The sequence below is a fragment of the Ailuropoda melanoleuca genome, chromosome 6, assembly GCF_002007445.2.
Source record: "Ailuropoda melanoleuca isolate Jingjing chromosome 6, ASM200744v2, whole genome shotgun sequence".
Classification (NCBI taxonomy): domain Eukaryota; kingdom Metazoa; phylum Chordata; class Mammalia; order Carnivora; family Ursidae; genus Ailuropoda; species Ailuropoda melanoleuca.
This window is the reverse complement of record NC_048223.1, coordinates 104,092,317-104,112,152: the sequence shown is the minus strand read 5'-3', so window position 1 is coordinate 104,112,152 and position 19,836 is coordinate 104,092,317. Positions and strand designations below refer to the sequence as shown.

At 44.3% G+C, this 19,836-nt stretch overlaps 1 protein-coding gene across 4 annotated transcripts in view; it reads right to left on the bottom strand.

Annotated features, from left to right (window-relative positions):
- CNNM2 (cyclin and CBS domain divalent metal cation transport mediator 2) overlaps positions 1-19,836 on the bottom strand; it is a 150,588-nt gene that overhangs the window by 12,888 nt on the left and 117,864 nt on the right. For 2 of the 4 annotated variants that reach the window (XM_034663202.1, XM_019809427.2), the window contains exons 2-5: positions 17,384-17,527; positions 13,894-14,031; positions 11,739-11,908; positions 1,672-1,765 (exon numbers count right to left, since the gene is read on the bottom strand). In XM_034663202.1, coding sequence (XP_034519093.1) covers positions 1,672-1,765; positions 11,739-11,908; positions 13,894-14,031; positions 17,384-17,527 — 546 coding nt within the window. Of the gene's footprint in view, positions 1-1,671; positions 1,766-11,738; positions 11,909-13,630; positions 13,696-13,893; positions 14,032-17,383; positions 17,528-19,836 lie in introns of those variants that run through there. The other 2 variants (XM_034663203.1, XR_004626254.1) reach the window with 2 other exon arrangements.

Below are 19,836 nucleotides of genomic sequence, written 5' to 3'. Positions count from 1 at the left end.
TCTGTGCTCTCAAGCTTACAAAGCATTCGCACGGATAAACATTATCATATTCTGTTCTTCTCACAGTCACATGAGGTCACCTTGTTATGTCCTTTTAGAAAGGAGGAAGCCAAGGACCTTTCTCAAAGGCAGCCACCCATGTGCAGGGAGACTGCAGCTGTGGCCCAGGGCCTCGCAAACTAGTTTGGGACCACCCAGCCTCCTCACGAGCAGTGAGAACAGATCACCTTCAAGTTTACAACACTCGCAGTTAAGTGGCCCATGTTCACACTGGTGTGCATCAGCAGCTGACAATGGGGAGGCTGGTGAATGTGGCTGAAAACCCCACAGGAGGGTAGTGAGAAGATGCTGGGGCAGGGGAGGCTGAGGAGAGAATCTTCAACGTTTCCTTGGCTTCCTAACTGTAGTAACATCTTTGGGTGCCCGGAACACTGTGTGGGGCGGCAGACAAAGACTAAGCTCACAAAAAGATGCGTCTGGGGGTATCCCCTCCCCTTTGGAGACTGGTTTCCAGAAGTGCCCAGGTTGTTTTAGGATGGTCTGTTTTTAAGTTTGGGGTTTGTAAGTTTCCTAGCGCAGCATGTCATTTGGCATTGTGGCCACAAGGTGGCACTCCAACACCTCTGTTTACCTGTCAGCACCGGTCCCGCTTGGGGGGGGGNGGGGGGGGGGGGGGGGGGGGGGGGGGGGGGACTGCAAGGCAAGCAAGCAAGAGGGACCGTTCAAGCCCCGAGAGCCAGAGCTATCTGCGCTCCATGTTCCTACTAGGTACCACCTGCTGGCGTCTGCTGCCCAGAACACTTAGTCGACACCATAGAGCACACCCCTCCTTAGCTGGCAGACTCACCTGACCAGCTGTCTAGACAAGAGTTGGCTAGGGGCAATAAATATCCATTAACAGCCTCGTTCATCCTCAGGAAAACGCAAATTTAAAAACCTCCAGAACAGCGAACATTTGAAAGACTCAACAACATCTAGCGGTAGGTAGAGAGCAACTGGAACACGCGTCAGTCCAGGCAGCAGCGCGCACTGCGCAAGGTACCACTCCCACGCAGATGCCCGGCACAAACGCGCGCACACACGCGCCGGAAGACGTGCACGAGGGTCGGCGCAGCCACACAGCGCTGGCCCCCGACAGGACACTACCCCATGTCCAACGGCAACGAACACAGTACACTATTGTGTATTCACACAATGCACCACTGCACGGCAATGAGAAAAAGTAAGGTGTAAGCACACACAGCAACAGCGACAGATGTGACAAGGACGACTCTGGGTCAGAGGGGCCAGACTCCAGAGAACACATCCCACATCAGTCCTTTTGCACCAAGTTCAAAAACAGGCAAAACTAGTCTACGCTTAGAAGTCAAGGCAGCGGTCTGGGGGACAGTGACTTCGAGGGTGTGGTGGCAGTGGGGTCCGTGGGGTGGGTGACATTTCTCTCTTGAACTGGGGGGGCCACTTCACATGGGAGTGCTGGCTGGGTGAAAGTTCATGGGGGCACAGGCTTGTGATTTGTGCGGGGGGTTCTGGTACACATGATAACGATGCAATAAAAAGTTCCAGACGTACATAAACAGGGCTAGCTGGCAGGTACAGAAAGGTGACCGTGGAAGGGCGTTCTGTCCTAAAACCCAGCCCTGCCCCAAGGAGTGGAGGAGGGGCGCTCACCTGGTGAGGCTGTGAGAGCCATCACACCGTAGTAGGAGAAAGCGCTGGCTTCGAATCTCATACCTTCCTTCCCAGCTTCTACTTCCACTTTCCCCTGTGAGAAGAAAAGGGGAGCGTGTTCAGTCCAGCAAGCTCTGTGCAATATTTGTCCTCCCTCAGATTTCTGTCTGAATTCCTTTCCCAACCATCCCAGGAGAAAGCCTCACATACTCCTTCCCACTTAGCAGAGAGGGTTAATTCATCTTGAACATGGAAATTGGATTTGGCTGGAGATGCAGAGATATAACCACTTGAGGTTTAACTTCTGTGAGTCTGCTTAGTATTTTTTCCCAGCATCCCAGGTTCATGCATGGATTCTTCAGGAACCCTCCAGTAATAAAAAGATGGTGCTCTCGCCCCATCAGGGGGACAAACACTGGGGAAGACCTGGTCTTGCAGGAACCCGAGTTGGAACAGCATCAGGATGAAGGGTGAACACCGTTAGTGGCCATGGACTAAATGGGCTCTAGGGACAGAACTCACTCTGGTCCTGCTAACACAGCATTCTGTGTCTGCAGGCTGGGCCCCTTGTCGCCCAGACCCCCACGGGCACTGCAACACCCCCAAACTTCCTCCTCACAGTCTTGCAAAAGCACCTTAGCAAGTCTCCTTACATCAGGACAAAACCTCTCCCTGAAGTCTTCCCTCACCTTCTCTTCCTCTAACTTGTCCACAGCTTCACGCATCAGTTCCCCTGGGATGGCCTGCGGATGCCTCATTCACCCTGCTAGCCTGAGGGCCCACCTGATCCCTGCACGGAAGGCGCCTAACACGCATTTTCCAGGTGACTGGAATAGCCTAGTCAGACACCAAACGGCTCTTGTTCAGAGGTGGCCGCCTCTCCAGTGACGGGTTCCTTTACGGTACATCCCTTATGATTCGAGAATAAAAATTACGGTACCACTTATTGAAGGGGAACTGTGCTAACAAGTCAGTACTTCATCAATTCACTCAAATGCTCATAACTCCATGAAGCACACAGAATTACCCCCATCCTCTTACAAATCAGAAGAGGGGCTCAGAAGGGTTAAGTAAGGGCAGAACAAGCTCTTGACCAATGTGCTCGCTACACTGCCCACTAACGCCCATGGTTATTTTGAACACTCCCTATCGTTACACACTAAATTCCCAGTTATGGAGACTTTCCTCAAATCGCTTCTTTAGAAAACGATCTACTGTATCTTTTAGGTTTTCCTTCACTCAAAATACCAGTTTGATCACTTCCCAACCAACTCTCTTGCTGTAAGAAAGGAGCTGACAACGCTATCCATAATGTAAAATCACCCTGCCGACAATCAGGGGCCGGGAACCCGGACCGCACAGCACACGGGGCCCTGGAGAGACCGTGGGGTCCTGTGCAGAGACCGTCCTTGCCACTCGAGAGTTTCAACACACGAGGCAGACAGGAGCGGTGCAAGACGGATGGCACAAGGCGGTCAACAAAAACTCTCCATGAGGAAAAAGATGGTAAGAATCCAAGGGATTTGGAGAAAAAAATCACTTCCTGTTCTACAGATTTTGTACAGGAAGGAAAATCTAAGGAGTAGGATTTGAGCCAAGAGAAGGGAGGGCCGGTCAGAGGTGGGAGACAGCAGACCGCCAGGCTCACTGGGTTTGTGCAGGAAGATGGGGCAGATGGGGCTGCAAGAACAGTCTGGAAAGCCGGGGAGGCCGTGGAGCTCCTGGGGTGATGGACTAGTGAGGCCGGTGCCTGCGTACAGGGGCTCAGCTCCAGAAGTCCAGGCTCCCACCAGGCTGGGAACCACAGGGCTGGAAGAAGGTGGCTAGGGAGAAGCTATGGATAAGGGATCCACACAGTTTGGTGAAAGCAGAAGGAAGAAGGAAATGTAAGGGAGAGAGGGGGAGTCACTTATCTTAGCAGAAGTTTGCTCTAAGTGACGGGAAGATGGGCACCATGAGCGCGGATATAAACAGTGGGAAGGGGGGACAGGACACAGTCCCTTCCAGAAGAGTCCATCAAGAAGGGGTCCACCAAGAAAGGCTGAAGCAGAAGAATGAGTGAAGGTTAAGAGGAAGATCAGGATGGAGATCCAGGACGGGGGAGAGAAGGGAGGCAGGGGAGAGGAGTATAGAGGGAGAAGAGGGGGTCACTAAGGAAGCAAAAGTCGGAAGCTGGCAGGAAAGATCAGATGTGAGGCAGTGACTGGCCGCAGAGGCAGGGTCCCTTAAGAGAGGAGGGAAAGAAGAGGACGGGTAGGGACATAATAGAGACTGTGAACAATAAAACCAAGCACCAGATGGTACAGATCTCGGCAGTTACTTATCCATTTCTTCCTTCACTAACCCTTGACCTTGTATCGGGGAGTTCGCATATATGTCTGTGGCTGTGTCTGCAGTCATTAGCTCAACAGCGGCTGCAGGACCATATCGTAACCCGAATTTCTATGCAGAAAATCAAGAGGAAGCATCAAACCAACAGAGCCTCATCACGACTTCCATCTTCCTGGGTGTCCAGGGGACCCGCATCATTTGTTTTCCAAGCCAGGAGGCCTTGAGGCCTTTTGTATCCTGCAGTCCCTGCATCCCTGCTCCCTGCTATGGCAGCCATTCACAATTCTTTATAATTGTCCTCAGAACCAGCAGGGTAACAGCCACTCCCCCAAAAGACTGTAAATAACAATACAGGGTCTGCCTCTGGCAAAGGAGCTTTTCCAGGGGCAGTACACGCACCACAGAACCCCTGCCAAGCCAACTCAAAGGCAGAGACTCCCAGCTCTTGCTGTGTACTGGAAACACCTGGGGATTTAAACAACAAACAAAAAACCTGATGTCTGGCTCTCACTCCCAGGCATTCTGATTTAACTCCTACGGGTGCAACCTGGGCAGCAGGATTTTCATAAAGCTCTCCAGTTGATTCTGGCATGCGAGTTTGGGAATCATGGCTATGAGGCTCTGTTTGTGAACAACGGCCCCAGCTCTGAGCCTCTGTGTACCCCAGCCTCTCAGGAAACTCCCCTGTAGCCATGGTGGCTGTGAGTCCGCAAACTGAACAAGGACAGCCGCACAAAGACTCAAAGCTCTGGATCCTAGCCATCTCAGCTCATCTCTCCTCTGTCCTTCGGGACACGCTCAGTCATCTTCTGCAGCCCACCAAGCAGACACTGACCAGGCCACGAGGGGGTCCACGGGGTCCCCGGTTCCTCGTGCGCGGATTCCCAGAACTGGTAAAACATCCCTCCAGCCTCAGACACGGCACTGCCGAATTTTCACTTCATATAGATATTTTTAAAAACACAGCCATCTAGTCTAAGCACCATTTCGCAGCAGACCAGACATCTTCACCCTCAAAATACAGAAAATATATAATTTCAGAACAGACAGGTCTTTAAACTGAATATATGTAATTTCATGAAGATCTCACTGCAGCTGTCTTTATTCCTCTTTGTCTCAAACTGGTGAAAACTTTGTCAGGCATCAACATGAAGGAACCACCGCGCCAGGCCCATTTTCCTTCGTTTATAAAACTGCAACGGATTAAAAGATCCCGTGGTTCTTTTGATTCTACCTTCAGAGGAGTCTACCATCCCACATTTTGAAAACGGCCCGTCCCTGTACTTCTTGCTATCCAAGTGAAGCGTTTCCGGATGGCAGGTTTTAGAAACATCCAAGAGACATTTTATTCCTGTACGTGTGTCAATGGCTCCCCAAAGTGACCATTTCCAAAGAAACCTACCAGTCTACAAATCGAAGCCGCCCCCATGAGCAAATGGCCTGCCTGGCCTTGCGACCAATCAGGTGTCCTTAGGTAAGGACTTTTTCCCCATAAGGAGCTACATACCAGTGTGACGTCTGAAACACCCACAGCTTTACTCTACACTCTGGCGTATCACAACACACACAGATCAGCACAGGACATGACAGGCTCCTCAAGGGAGAGCTAGGGCTCCATGTTCAAGCTGACAGAAGAGAAGGCAGGCCTCGCTGTCTCAGGCAAAGCTGGCTTCCCAAGTAACGTTACCATCACAAGCGCCCTCACCTTTCTTGGAGGAAGGTTATTTGGGAACTCTCCTCAAAGCTCCTAAGCATCCAGAAAGCACCAAAGGCAGTCTGGTGCTGTACCTGGCCACAAGGTGGGAGCCTGCCCTAGCCTCGGTGCCAAGATCAAGGGGTCAGCGGATGCGGCGGACCCAGGAAGGCCAAAGACTCCCTCGGGCCCCAGATGCTAAGCGTGGACGCAATCTCCTGCTCCCCTTCGAGTTCCTGTTTTGTCTTGGTTTTGGTTTTAATAACACCATCACAAAGTAGTCCATGGGCTTGACACCTGAAAGGAAGTAACTGAATCCCAGGGACGCGAACGTCAGGTTAAGTTCAACAGCACTGCCCTGTATGAAGGGAAGCATGACCCAAAAAGGGTCTGTTCTGTGGCTCAAATGTTCCCTAGCAACTGTTTTCCAATCTGAGTCCAGAGATGCAGATGTGGGACAGCACGTGCCCTTCGTGAATGTTTAAATTAAAAAAACCCAAACTTTTGATGGTCAAAAATTAATGTACACATATTTTGGACCATCTGGTTGACCATCTTCTAACCAAATGCCACCACCAGAGGTCAGCGCCAGTGCCTGAGGGCTAACGATTGCATCATGAAGAAGTTGCTCCTACTACCTGAACCATCATGGCTAAGCCCTGCTGCTCCATCAACTGGAGCTTGTCAGGAATAAGCAGCATTTCAGACTCTACCCCAGTCCCACGGCATCCGCAAGCGATTCCTCTGCACGTGTGAAAGTGTGAGGAGCACTGAACAGGAGAGAAAGGGACAGAGGAGGACCAAAAATAAAAAATCCAGTCACACCCAGTGGAGGTCAGATAACAGCACAACATCCTGCACAAACATTCAGCGGAACTCAAACTGAACCAAGGGCTGAAGGGTCAGTCATAGCTGGGCGCGCGGAGACCCAAGTGTGTGCACCAGAGCCCCTGGCCTTACAGGGACCAGTGGCACTTTCCCAGCAGCCAAACAATATCACTGACACGTTTAAAATGTTAATTACTAGTCTGCTGTGGTTTATACAAATTCCAACTCAAAGAGCGCAAAAGGAGCTTATGCCTGGTTTTTATTTACACGTATCTAATTTGTTAAACATAGGGTCAACACTGGGTAGCCAAGTAATTTTTTTTTCTTTAAAATGGGTGCTATCTGTACTTGAGTTGGTATTAAAGATCTATTATTCACTGAGATACACAGACCCTAAAACTCAAAAATCCTCAAGAAAGGTTTGGTACTGAAGGCTTAAGTCCTCTTCCAATAACACGTAAAATGGTTTTAAGTAATGTCAAGGGATGTGTAAGCTCCAAGATGCTACCTGCCACCTCCAAAGGGGAACAGATTCACTGTACAGGGAAAACCCCTTCTGAATCCCTGTCAGAGGCCCTGAAGAGTGGGTGGAACAGCTGAACAACAACAAAAATCCGAGGCATGAAATCAAGCAGAAAAATTAACACCAGGAAAAAAAAAAAAAAAGTGTTCCTTTTACTGATTCTGTAATTGGCAGAGCTATTTGTTTTCCTAGTATTCTTTATATTTCATTTTTTCTCAAAAAAATCAATTTATGTGATATAGAGCAATTTATATATATATAAAATTGCAAAAAAATAATATATGTATTTTTGCTTAGACATTTTAACTCCCTNAAAAAAAAAGTGTTCCTTTTACTGATTCTGTAATTGGCAGAGCTATTTGTTTTCCTAGTATTCTTTATATTTCATTTTTTCTTAAAAAAATCAATTTATGTGATATAGAGCAATTTATATATATATAAAATTGCAAAAAAATAATATATGTTATTTTTGCTTAGACATTTTAACTCCCCNAATTGCAAAAAAATAATATATGTATTTTTGCTTAGACATTTTAACTCCCTAAAGGACCAACAAATCCTTCACTGTAAAATACCAACTCTGTGAATTAGAAAAATGGTTTATAGTTATAATTATTGTGCACACACTTGACATTTTTCTATGTGCTTTCCACTTTTTCACTATATGATGGTCTCACCATATGGAAATATAAGTGGTTGAGACATATGAACCACTACTACTTTATAATTAACAAATTTGCTATAAATATATTTGCATAGATAGCTTTAGCATAATTTCTTTAGATTCATGTGTATGAGGGATTGAATGTATGTATTCCCAAAAGGAGGCTGTCCGTTTAAGGACATGAATGATTTTGCAGCACTGTTTCTTTTTTGTTCACTATTCATAATGGATTTTTACAAAGGTTTTTTTTTTGTTTGTTTTTCTAAAATTAAAAAAATGGAGGCTTAATTTTGTCAGTTGCCTTTCTGATATCTATTGATAGGAGCATGAGGATTTTTTTTCTTTACCTAATTAACATGGTGTATTTTGGTTGTGCTGTTCTTAAATTAGTCCTGCATTCCTAAATAAACCTGATTTAGTCACAGTGAGTAACTCTTCGGGGACACTGCTGGTCTCTAAGTGCTACCTTTTTAGTTAGGAGAACTGACGATCATACTATCTTGACCCATTTGTATTATGCAGAAAATGAGCGCCTCCAAGTGTCAATTTTTTTTCCAAGTGATTTCTTTGAATCTAGCTGTTTTAAAGGAGAAGAGAGAACTTCTTGTTTTGTTTTCTCTTTTATCACATATGTTACGTCAATAGAATACTGATTTTGTTAGTCTTTTAAAAGAACCAAATCTTGATTTTATTTATGGGCTTTAAGGCTTTCTCATTAACTTTTTCATGACTATCTTTATTATTTAATTTGTTCTTTTCAGTTTGTTGCTTTGTTCTTTTTCTAGATAATTTCAGATTTTTCCCTTATTTAAGTACTCAGAATAAAATTTCTTTGACATACTGCATATAAGGTATTATTTAATGATGTCTTTAATGATGTTCTCTGTATTTTATGATATTCTATATATTTTCCAATTCAGTTGCTACTTAGGGTTTATCAGTTAGATGTTAATTTTATTTTCAACATTTCTTTAAATAGGTAATATGTGCACGTGGTAAGAAATTCAAATCAAAGGGAGAAATAAGTCTCCCTTCCACCCTATTCCCAGTCCTCCAAGTCTCCCTCCTTAGAGGCAACCACCTGTGACCAGACTCTTGAGTAACCTTCCAGAGAGATTCATATATATACAGATGCACACGAAACACATGGGAATACATTATAATGCCCTGTTCTGAGCCTTACGTAAGCCTTCATAAGAGAACTGGTCACCATTTAAAAATGGCTTAGTATACTTCAATTATGTATTTTTAGGTCCAATTTTATTTCATTATGATCTATACAGGTGGTTCTAGTAATTTCTACCTTTCTGGGTTTAGAACTTCTATATGACATAGCAAATCATCAACTTTAAAAAAAGTTTTATGTGACTTTCATAAACAGTGTATTTCCCTGGCTTTACATTTAATTTTCTCCAAATTCCAGTTAATTGTATTAGTCAACTTAAAACATTTTTTTTCTTGGTATGCTTACTCTTTTATGATGGTGGAAATTAACCTTCCGCCAAAATTATATTCCTATCCATGGAAACACACATTCATGAGTACTCGGTAGGTCCTACAATTTATATTGAGTCCAGCAAGGTCCCAATTATGGAAAGGATAATTAAGGAGGTTCTTTTTATTTGAAAACAACTCAATAAAAGGCATGAATGTATGTGTTTTGTTATTTAAGACATGCAGAGCCAATCAACTTTTCCTTCCGTGTTTATTGTGTTCTAATCACTCTCCTTATTGATTCTCCAATACATTTCAGTTTAAAAACCTAACTTTTTCAGATAAAACTCAAGGTGGTGGCCTTTTTGTACTTATGGAGTTGGAGGTATGTGCCCAGTAATTTACAGAAGAATTCTTTTAATTAATCTTAAATGGTTTACTTTGAATAAATTAGACTTTATTTCATTAAGAGTTTAAACTCACAGCAATGGGTTTCTATTTATAATTACATTCCAAACATCAATTACTTCATGGGAGAGTTTTTTCTAGCGTCTGCAGAAGAGGACAGCTCACTGGCTCCGGGGTCAGGAATGGAAGGCAGATACCGCAGCTTGCTTCTGCTTTAATACTCGAGCACGTGCAGTGGGACATGCCCAAAAACCTGGCGCCAATTTCCAAAGCTGGGCCGGTGCCATTTCTGACTGGAATATAGTTTGTAAAAGGTGACAGCTGTGCTAGATTGACAGGGATCGTGGTATTTCATTTTCTTACACTCCGGATACCTCAGGTAATTGGCTGGCCTACAAGAACCTAATCTTCGGAACTCCATAGTTTAAACCCCTCCATAAATCCTCTTAATCCAGCACATACACTATTTACAAAAACCCTCATGACATCATCAGTTCCATAATTCAAAAAAAAGTCACATTTGTATCAATACTTAACATGACACAGGTATTCAAATACAGGTAAGCATAAACACAAATGCCTTATCAAAAATATCTTAAAGATTTACTTGTAAATGAACAGGGAGTATGGAGTCCCTCTTCCATAAAATCTATTTTTAGATCTTTCAGCCAGGAAATAGCTTTGTTATACACCAACACAGCATTCCCGAATCACAACTTCATACAGGCTAACTACATAAAAATCGACAACTGAAAGACGCACAGTTTCTAAATATTACTCCTGAAATTCACTATGCCAATCCTCAAAGTCCTCCTAAACAAAGTGTAATCCAAACTTTAGTGTAACTCAAAGTTTCTCTAGGTTTAAGAAATAGTCACAGCTAGCTTTTAGGAGAAATACAAGCGTTTTACTCCCTCACTGCAGTACGTAAGTTCCCTACAGCCCCCCTCAGAGGTTCAAGTGTGTGCATCTCCAGAGAAAAAGAAAAACACAGCTCAGGGTTGAATGAGACTAAGGTTAATAGAAGAATCAGGGTCTTGAGCTAGAAAACCAGCAAAGAGATGTTTCTACGAAAGAATGTATGAAAGTGGCATGTGACTAGTTAACGCACAGATTTTTCTACAGTTTCTTACTTCTGCCTCCAGACATCACAATAGGACCCAAAGAGGGTCATGAACATAATATTTCACAGAGTTTCCCTCATCCAGACATCCGATAAGGGTTGCTTTCAAATAAAAAAAACCTCCCTAATTATCCTTCAGATAATTGAGACCTTGCTGGACTCATATAAATTGCAGGACCTACCGGGTACTCATAACACTATACTTTTCATTATACTCCCATTCATACCTGGGAAATCACCAAAAAGTAGGAAAACACTTAAAGGGCTAGGATTCTTGTACTGAGAATACGCAGATTTCCTATAAAAGTAATTCTTCCGTAAGGAGGTATAAGCAGTCAATAAAACCAGCACTTTATTCATTGTACTGTTCATCTTAGTTTCCATGTCAAGGACGGTGTTCCAGCAAATGAAACTGTGATATAATAAGGGCCTCCTATCAACTCCAGCACCAAAGCCCCTGGAGGGTCCAGAATGGATGGACCTTCTCACCTCATATAGTGGATTATATTATCAGTGAGAAGGAACAAGGTTTCCATTGGCACGAGAAGCTGTAATGATTACATTAAATAAAAACAATAAATGGATTAATTTGATGTCTTTAAGGGAAGAGATAGTAAGATTACCTCTAGGAAGTTGGAGATGACCAAGTCCTAACGAAGAGTGGAAAAAAAGACGGTGAAGATGATAAAAAGAGGACCCCAGGAACTCACGACACTTAAATTTCAAAGGCCCAACCAAGACTTGGATGTGTACCGGTAATTCTCCAAACTCTTCAAAAAGTATAAACAACTGAATTCACAATCCTTTAAATGAATGTCTTCCTGCCTCAGCAATCCACAAGTACCCTCAGTATTGGAAACCGAAGTAACTAATGACATTGCTTTGTACTGAAATTATTTTTACAGAGAGGAAAACAGGGAGGATGAGATCCTCCCGTGTATCGGGCAACCCCAGAAGTTAAGTGTGTGAACCTTGACACCCATTCACCTACAGAAAAGTCTCCTCAGAACTGGAAGGACGGGTACTCAGTGAGAGCAAACAACTATTGAATAATTCTTCTGACCTGCAAAATGAGAACGAAGTAGTCTACAGGTTTGTTTCGCTGGTAGAGGTAGTATTCTGGGGCTTTCTTGTTCTTCTCGTCATACTTCAGTTCCTGGATGACATTGGGGTGCTTTAGCAGCCTTAGAAGGATCTTCTCTGACATCTGGGATGGGCTAAATGCTTCTACTTCTACAGATATAAACACAACTTGATATTACACTTCAAACGGATGGAAAAAAATTATACTAGTGATTAAGGAGTTTAGAATGTAAGAATGCTTGGAATCGAAGCAATACAATATGGTTTAACGACACTTCCGTTTGGCGATCCACTGGGGGCAGATTACCTGGGAGAAATTAGAAAATGCCAAAGTCTCGTACTTGTTTAAATGTTTCCTTTTCAACCCGTCATTGGTTTCAGTTCTTATAAGATTACCCTAATTTTCTGACACAAATCAAAGTCAACCAGAAGCAGGCTCCTGACTGCCAGGACACCCTTCGACAGGCCACAATAGTCTGACTGTCCCACAACAGCCGAAGGAAGAAGCACAGGTCAGGAAGCATCTAGGTGTGGGTTAGTACCAGGTGCCCAGACGAAGTGCTCCACCTCAGTCCCCCACTCCACTACCCTGAGAGAGTCTGGGAACAAAGGAAGGCGGAGATTCAGAAGAGAAGCAAGGCACGTGCACACAGCAACATGCACTCCAACTTGCTAACTAAAAAAATAAAAAATGTGTATCTGTATTGACAAAGGCGTACATTTTATTTCCAATAACAAAACTCAAAATTACTGGCTTAGGGTTCCTCTACTGAAACTGGACTTCATGGTATCTCAGAGGCAGAGTCGGAGAACATTTAATGTTAAAGTGTGGTTCTGAAATGATGAATAACATTACAAGAAACAGAAAAATCAGTTAAAGATACTGTTTATATGTTTGAAAATTGTTTTCATTAGGTGAACCATAAATTCTGTATTAGCTTCTGTGGCTCTTTTGTAATAACAAAATAAGGTAGTACATTATGGAAGTTTTGGAAAATACAGAAGATGATAAAGAGGAAAAGAAAATTACCTATAAACCCACCGCTCCGTCCCTCTGAGCAGCTGGTGAGCACGTGGGCCTGTGTGGCTGTGTGCGCACAAAAACACAGCGCCCTTACAGTTTTATGTTGTTGTTTTTTTTCCTCACCTCACATTCAATTATGAGTATCTTCCCGTGTCCTAAACATTATATTGTGAGCATGTCTAGGTATCTGAAAACATGATCTTAAAGAGTACAGAACATTCCATCGCATGGCTACTGTCAGCCTTCTCTTCGAAATACTGTAAGTACACTGCATGCAGCCGAAGGGCACTGGATGCCCACCTTGGACACAGACGTCTTCTACAGGCCACTGGGCACTTCAGATTTTCTCACGTTTCCCCCTGGCCAACAGAGCTCACCCTTCACCCAGAGAGCCACTTGGGGATGTGAGAAGGGTTAGTCAGTCTCTTAAGTCCATTCAACCTTGACCTTTCTGGAGCAGTCAGTGCCGGCTGGATTGGTGGTTTTAATAATGTGAACGCCTGCCTCCTGGAATGGGCCCAAGTTAATCTGGCTCGAAGAGGCCATCAAGAAATCCATGTCAAAGCACTTAGAATTTCTGATTTCACTGACATCACCAAAGACAGATTTAATTCTGAAAATCTATTTTTCTTCTTTGCGAATCATAGCACCTGTGTTACCACTGATGTCCAACTGTTCTTCCAAGGCAAGCTGGAGAGAGAATGACTCAACTGTCCAACACACAGCGGGGTGGTGTCTGGTCTGCACTGCCAACCTACGCCACCAGCGGGCTCTCCCCGGGACTTAGCTGGAAGCAGATGACCTGGCCTACTGTTCACATGCAGTGTGGCACTAACATTCATCCTTACCTTTCAGACCAATTTTAAGTTACTGGTCCACCCCTGGTAAATGTCTCAGAGGGTTCATGCCGACACTGAACACAGGAGAGGAGAGAATTTAAAAAGAAAAAAAACAAAAAACAAAACAAAAAAAACAAAAAACAAAACACAAAAGTGGCATTACTTATCACCCCATTTCCCAGTCTCCACCCCCAAGCCCACCCCAGTCAGTGGTGGGTGAGCAACACGGTCCAGGGCTCGTAGAGATCTCCGATGCGATAAGCTGCACTTGCCTGTTGCTAGGAAACGGTGCATGGCCAGGAGAAGCTGCGGTGATATTTTAACCTTCATCTCGCTGTCTGTCTGCTTAAAGGCAGAAAAGTCTTGCTTTCTTTCCCGATGGGCCACTTTCTTTTTCGTTCTGTTATCAGCTGACAGAAGAACAAGAAAAGATAAAAGGAAAGGCACTCGATTAGATAGATCAGGGCTCTTTTTGAATGAAAATGACAAAATCCCAGAAAGGCTAGGCTACCTCTAGATCGCCAGCACTCTGCGCACACACGCCCGATGGAAAGACGGGGAGAGAGAATCCTCGTCAAATCAGTGTGGCACAGTCGTCACCCAATTCAAAGTAAGGCAACTAGGAGCGACGATAAACATTCTTCCTGAAGATCCTTAGAGCCCTTGTAAGTGCACTGCTGGGCAGCGGGGACAAAACCCTCACACAAGCCCTGGAACCCCACAGCAACGGTCCACAGCTCGGAGCGCGCACAGTCTCCTGCTACTCGATGTCACCACACTGCAGAGAAGAATAGTCACCGGGTGACAGACGACACAGGGAAGTGTGCCCTGCCTTTCAGAGGCTCCTGGCCTCTGCTGAGAAACAGGGAAAACAAACGTCTGAACAAAACCTCTTCAGAAACAAACAAACAAAAAAACCCCCCAAAAAACAAACAAACAAACAAAAAGAACGCTTTTCACCGAACGTTTTAACAATAATATCTGTTAGCTTTGCTTCTACCCCAGACCCTGAGATCCTCAAGGTCAAGCAAATATGAAGAAGGTCATGCAGAAGAGAGGTCACCATACTTCCTTTGTAAAGGGCTAGGCAGTATTTCAGGCTCCGGGGCCATACAGTGTTCACCGCGCTGTGGAGCAGAAGCGACCATAGGTAAATGAAGTCACGTGGCCATGTGCCAATAAAACTTTATTACGGACGTGAAGTTTGAATTTCATATTATTTTCACTGTCACTAAGAAGTTATTCTTTCGAGGGCACCTGGGTGGCTCAGTCGTTAAGTGTCTGCCTTCGGCCCAGGGTGTGATCCCAGAGTCCTGGGATCGAGTCCCACGTCAGGCTCCTCCGCTGGGAGCCTGCTTCTTCCTCTCCCACTCCCCCGGCCTGTGTTCCCTCTCTCACTGGCTGCCTCTCTGTCAAATAAATAAATAAAATCTTTAAAAAAAAAAAANCTCTCCCACTCCCCCGGCCTGTGTTCCCTCTCTCACTGGCTGCCTCTCTGTCAAATAAATAAATAAAATCTTAAAAAAAAGTTATTCTTTCAATGTTTTTCAGTGATTACCAAATGTAAAAAAACAAAAACGCGCAGTGGGTGGGCTAGCCACACTGGTGGCAGCACTTGGGGGCTGCAGTTTGCAAACCCCTGATCTAGAAGCCGTCTAATACAAAACCTTTTTTCTAGCATTTTTCTCAACAAAGAAATGATCGANGGGCTAGCCACACTGGTGGCAGCACTTGGGGGCTGCAGTTTGCAAACCCCTGATCTAGAAGCCGTCTAATACGAAACCTTTTTTCTAGCATTTTTCTCAACAAAGAAATGATCGAGAAAAAACTTGGTTAAAGACAAGACCTCAATCGCTCACTCCTTTCCCAAGAATCAGCGGTCTGTGCATTATTACCATTTCATGCCTGGGGCCAAACAGACTAAAGACCAGGCTTGTCCTGGGGAGAGGGCAGTCCTAACTTATCATTTTCTTCTGTCTCAAATTCTTTTCAGAATCAGACAGCATAAATCAACACTGAATTTCAAAATAATTTTCTAATGGCAAATGACAGCCCTGACTGCCTGTCAGCCTCGAGAATATACTTAAAGCCATGCGTTCAGCATTCCATCTCGGTAAGGCATGACAGGCAACACTTCCATGTGAAATCAGTCTAATCCAGGTTTAAAAGATGTTAACTGAAAAGCAAACTTAAGATCTCCTAAATGTCTTAATGATCTTTCTCATGAGTACTACCCCTGAAACGAAAAAATATAGACACACACTTGGTATTAAATAGTCACTGTAAGGAAGGATGAAAAGAATGTCAACACACAAATAATACTATTATGTGACCTCTGACTACTCTTCAAGTGTCAAGGGGACAAAACACAGAGGCACTGGTGATTTTAAAGAACGCACTAAAATATACATGAAGATAAAGAAAGATACATTTTCAGAAGGAAGTCCTTACCTAAATATCAAGTTTATCCTTCTAAAGGTACACAGAAGACTCTCATTTTTAAAATGAGGGACATTCCCACCTAGCAGGACTGAATAAAAATCACTCTGTTTTAAGAAAGGCAGGCCTTGTCCCAGGTGCCCCAGGCCATTTGAACAGTTCATTCCCCTTCTAAGTCACATTTTAAAAGCCAAACAGAACAAACAGAGCCCAGATACTCTTCTCTGTCCCACCTTTGAGAGCCCCAAACATCTTCAGGCAATAACGCACCTTTCACATTATTAACCTCATGAAAGGATCTTGCTTTTTTTTTTTTTTTGAAGATTTTATTTGAGAGAGAGAGAGAGAGTGCACGTACGAGAGAGAGTGAGCACTAACAGGGGGGCATGGAGAGGGAGAAGCAGGCTCCCCACTGAGCAGGGAGCCAGATGCGGGGCTTCATCCCAGGACCCCCAGGATCATGACCTGAGCCAAAGGCAGACGCTTAACCGACTGAGCCACTTTGGCACCTTGAAAGGGTCCTGCTTTACTAAGAAGTGAGGCTGAAGAAGAAGGTTTAAACTCCACAGTCCAACAATCCAGTTGGGGACTTCAGTGAGAAAGGATTCAGGGTCAACAGTCAGCCAAGGATCAAGTTTACCCCATGCACAAACACCAATAAATCCTCCCCTCCCTCCGCCCCAAGCCAAGTGACTTCTACCCCCGTCATCTGTCTCCCTCTGCCCCCCAAAAGACAGAGAAGCAGAGAAAGGGAAAAAACACATTCTTACTGTGTACCTACCCTGTCCCACCACCTATACCTCCCCCAACCACCGCTGCCACAGCAGACCTACACTCACAGACCTCACCTCTGCCCTGGCCCGTGGGTTCTGGAACAAGGCCATCTAAGCAGTTGCAAACCATCAACCTAACAAATCCCCCTCACGAGTACTTGAATTAGGACCTTAAGTAGAAAAAGAAACTTATCTGAACACAGCTGCCTACTTGTAGAAAATAAAAGTAGTCAAGAATGATTTTTTCCACACGCAGAATCAATGTAAAAACCAAGGAGGAAGTTTTCTGTTCAGGACAAATAAGGCCCTGATCCATGATTAGAAGCAGCTGACTTTTCAAAAAAAACAAAAACAAAACATTGCCACTCTACATCACAGGACCTGCCTCTTCTCCCCACCTCCGATGAAGGGTCTGGAACACACGGCTAAGTGGTCCACAGCCTACACACCCAGCATGTAATTAGAAACAGAGGCAAGTAACCCCTAGAGATGTGAGAGGACTCATGAATGAGATGACAGAATTCTGAAAAATCACACTCCGACTACTCACTGTATAAATCTGTTTCATCTAGAATCTCGGATTTGATGATTTCTTCAATCACATCTTCTAATGTGACGATTCCCAGAACTTCATAGAATGGGTCCCCTTCTCCCTCATTGTTCACTCGCTGCACAATAGCCAGATGAGATTTACCTTTAAAGCAAAGAAAACAGAGTTTCAGAAGGCATTTTCTGCATTTCCTGAAGGAAGGCTTGTGTGGGATTATGTTAAGAATGGCGGCGCACACAGACACCAGATGATGGAGTCTGCATGTCGGGCGTTGAAACAGGGTGCGGAAGTACCACAGGCAAATGGAAAAGCTTCCCGAGCCGCAGAAAACAAGGCCATCGGGCCGGAAGAGCCTCACCACATTACCATTTGCTTCCTCATGGGTTTGGTCTTCCATCTCCTCAGCCCTTCCTTTGTGACCTTAGAGCAACTGCTACTTCCCTGAGGAGAACAATTCTCCAAGTGTGGTCTGTGGACCCTTAGGGACGCCCAAGACCCTCTCAGGAGGGCCGCGGGGTCAGACTACTTCCCGTGGAACACTAAAATGTTCCCAGCCTTTCGCACTGTGCTGGTTGTGAGGCGATCGCGCAGAGGCCCCCGGGCCCAAAGCGAGGCAGCGGGAGCCGACCGTGTTCTCCGCCACCACACACGCACAGGAAAGGGGGAAAGTCGTTTCTCTTCAGAATGTCCCTGGTGAAGATGTAAAAATTAATTTCATTAGTCGTGACCTTGAGTACTTGTCCTTTAATACTCTATGCGGCAAAAGGAGACCCACCCTAAAACACTGCTGTCACAGCCTGAAGCACAATCGTTGTCTTGAGGAAAGGCACTTACACAACGGTTTGAACTGCAGGCTGCACTAGCCATTTTCCACTGGACATCATTTCTACCCGAGGTACCAGACGGATGGCATTTAGACTTGGAGAGCTGGCAAATAGTTCCTTGAAAATGGACACAATGAGCCTGCAATGTTACGGAAAACAACAGCAGCATTTGCTAATGATAAAATTTGAGCTTTCACGGGAAAATCGGAATTTTGGCAAACTTGTATCCCACCACGGGCTTGAGAACCTCTCGACAAAGACTTTTCTGATGACGTAACAAGTGTGATTTTTAAAATACTGAATAATGGATGGGTCAACATTTCAAAGATCTACAGAACTCAGTGAGCCAGTATTTTCCAAATGACCATGGTGATGACGTTACCAAATCATGCACAGGTAAACAATCTATTCAGAGGACAAGACATAACAACAGATTCTTTTTTTCCTCTCATACCCTATTTTTATATTCTTTAAAAGAAGTTTTTATTTAAATTCCAGTTAGTTAACATACTGTGTAGTATTAGTGTCAGGTGTACAATTTAGTGATTCATCAGCTCCATACAACACCCAGGGCCGTCCTGAATCCCCGTCACCTATTTTCCCCCACGCCCCTACCCACCTCCGCCCTGGGCACCATCAGTTTGTTCTCTATAGTTAGAGTCTGTTGCTTGGTTATAACAATGGACTTCTTAAACTATTTTGGAATAATTTTAGATTTACAGAAAAGCTGTAAAGACAGAAGTCCTGAGGAGCCTTTCCTCAGTCGCCCCCAATGTTAACATCGCGCATTACCACAACATATTTGTAAAACTAAGAAACTGACAACTGATACAGCAAATTCCAGACTTCTTTAGGATTTCACCAGTTTTTCTATTAATGCCCTCTTTCTGCTCCAGTATCCAGTCCCAAGCACCATACTACATTTAAGTGTCACGTCTCCTCTGGCATCTGACAGTTTCTTAATCTTTGCTTGGTTTTTTTTTTATGACCTTGACAATCAAGGAGCACTGGTCAGGAATCCTGTAGAATGTCCTTTGATTTGGGTTTGGCTGATGCTTTCTCGTGATTAGACTGGGGTTCTGGGTTTTCTAGTTACATCACATCAGGGCTTACACGACAACCACACGACATTCCCGAGTTTCTCCACTGTCAAGTTATTCATTTTTCTTCTTTCCCTCATTCTATCCTTTGGAAGCAGGTCATAAAGACCAGCCCACACTCAGGGGGGTGATGGGTTGAAATGAAGCTTTCCTTCCCAGACTGGGGGAGTACCTACATATATTATTCAGAATTTTCCTAGGAGGAAGATTTTAGACCAAAGGATTTCAAAAGTCCACTGGTATAGTTCCAGATTCCACACAGCAACTAACCTTCAAAATACTACCGCTTGTTGAGTTTTGGTATAGTAACAAAGGAGGCTATTCCCAATTGCCCGAAAAGGCTGTTAAAATATCCCTCCCCTTTCCAAATGCATATCTATGGGAGCTTAGATTTTCTTCATATATTTCAACTAAAACATACCGCACAGAGTGAATGCAGAAGATAGAAGAACCCAACTAGGCAATAAAGATGCAAAAAGGTAACATGATTTATTTTTGTTTTGGAAAAGTTATTTTTAATAAAAACATT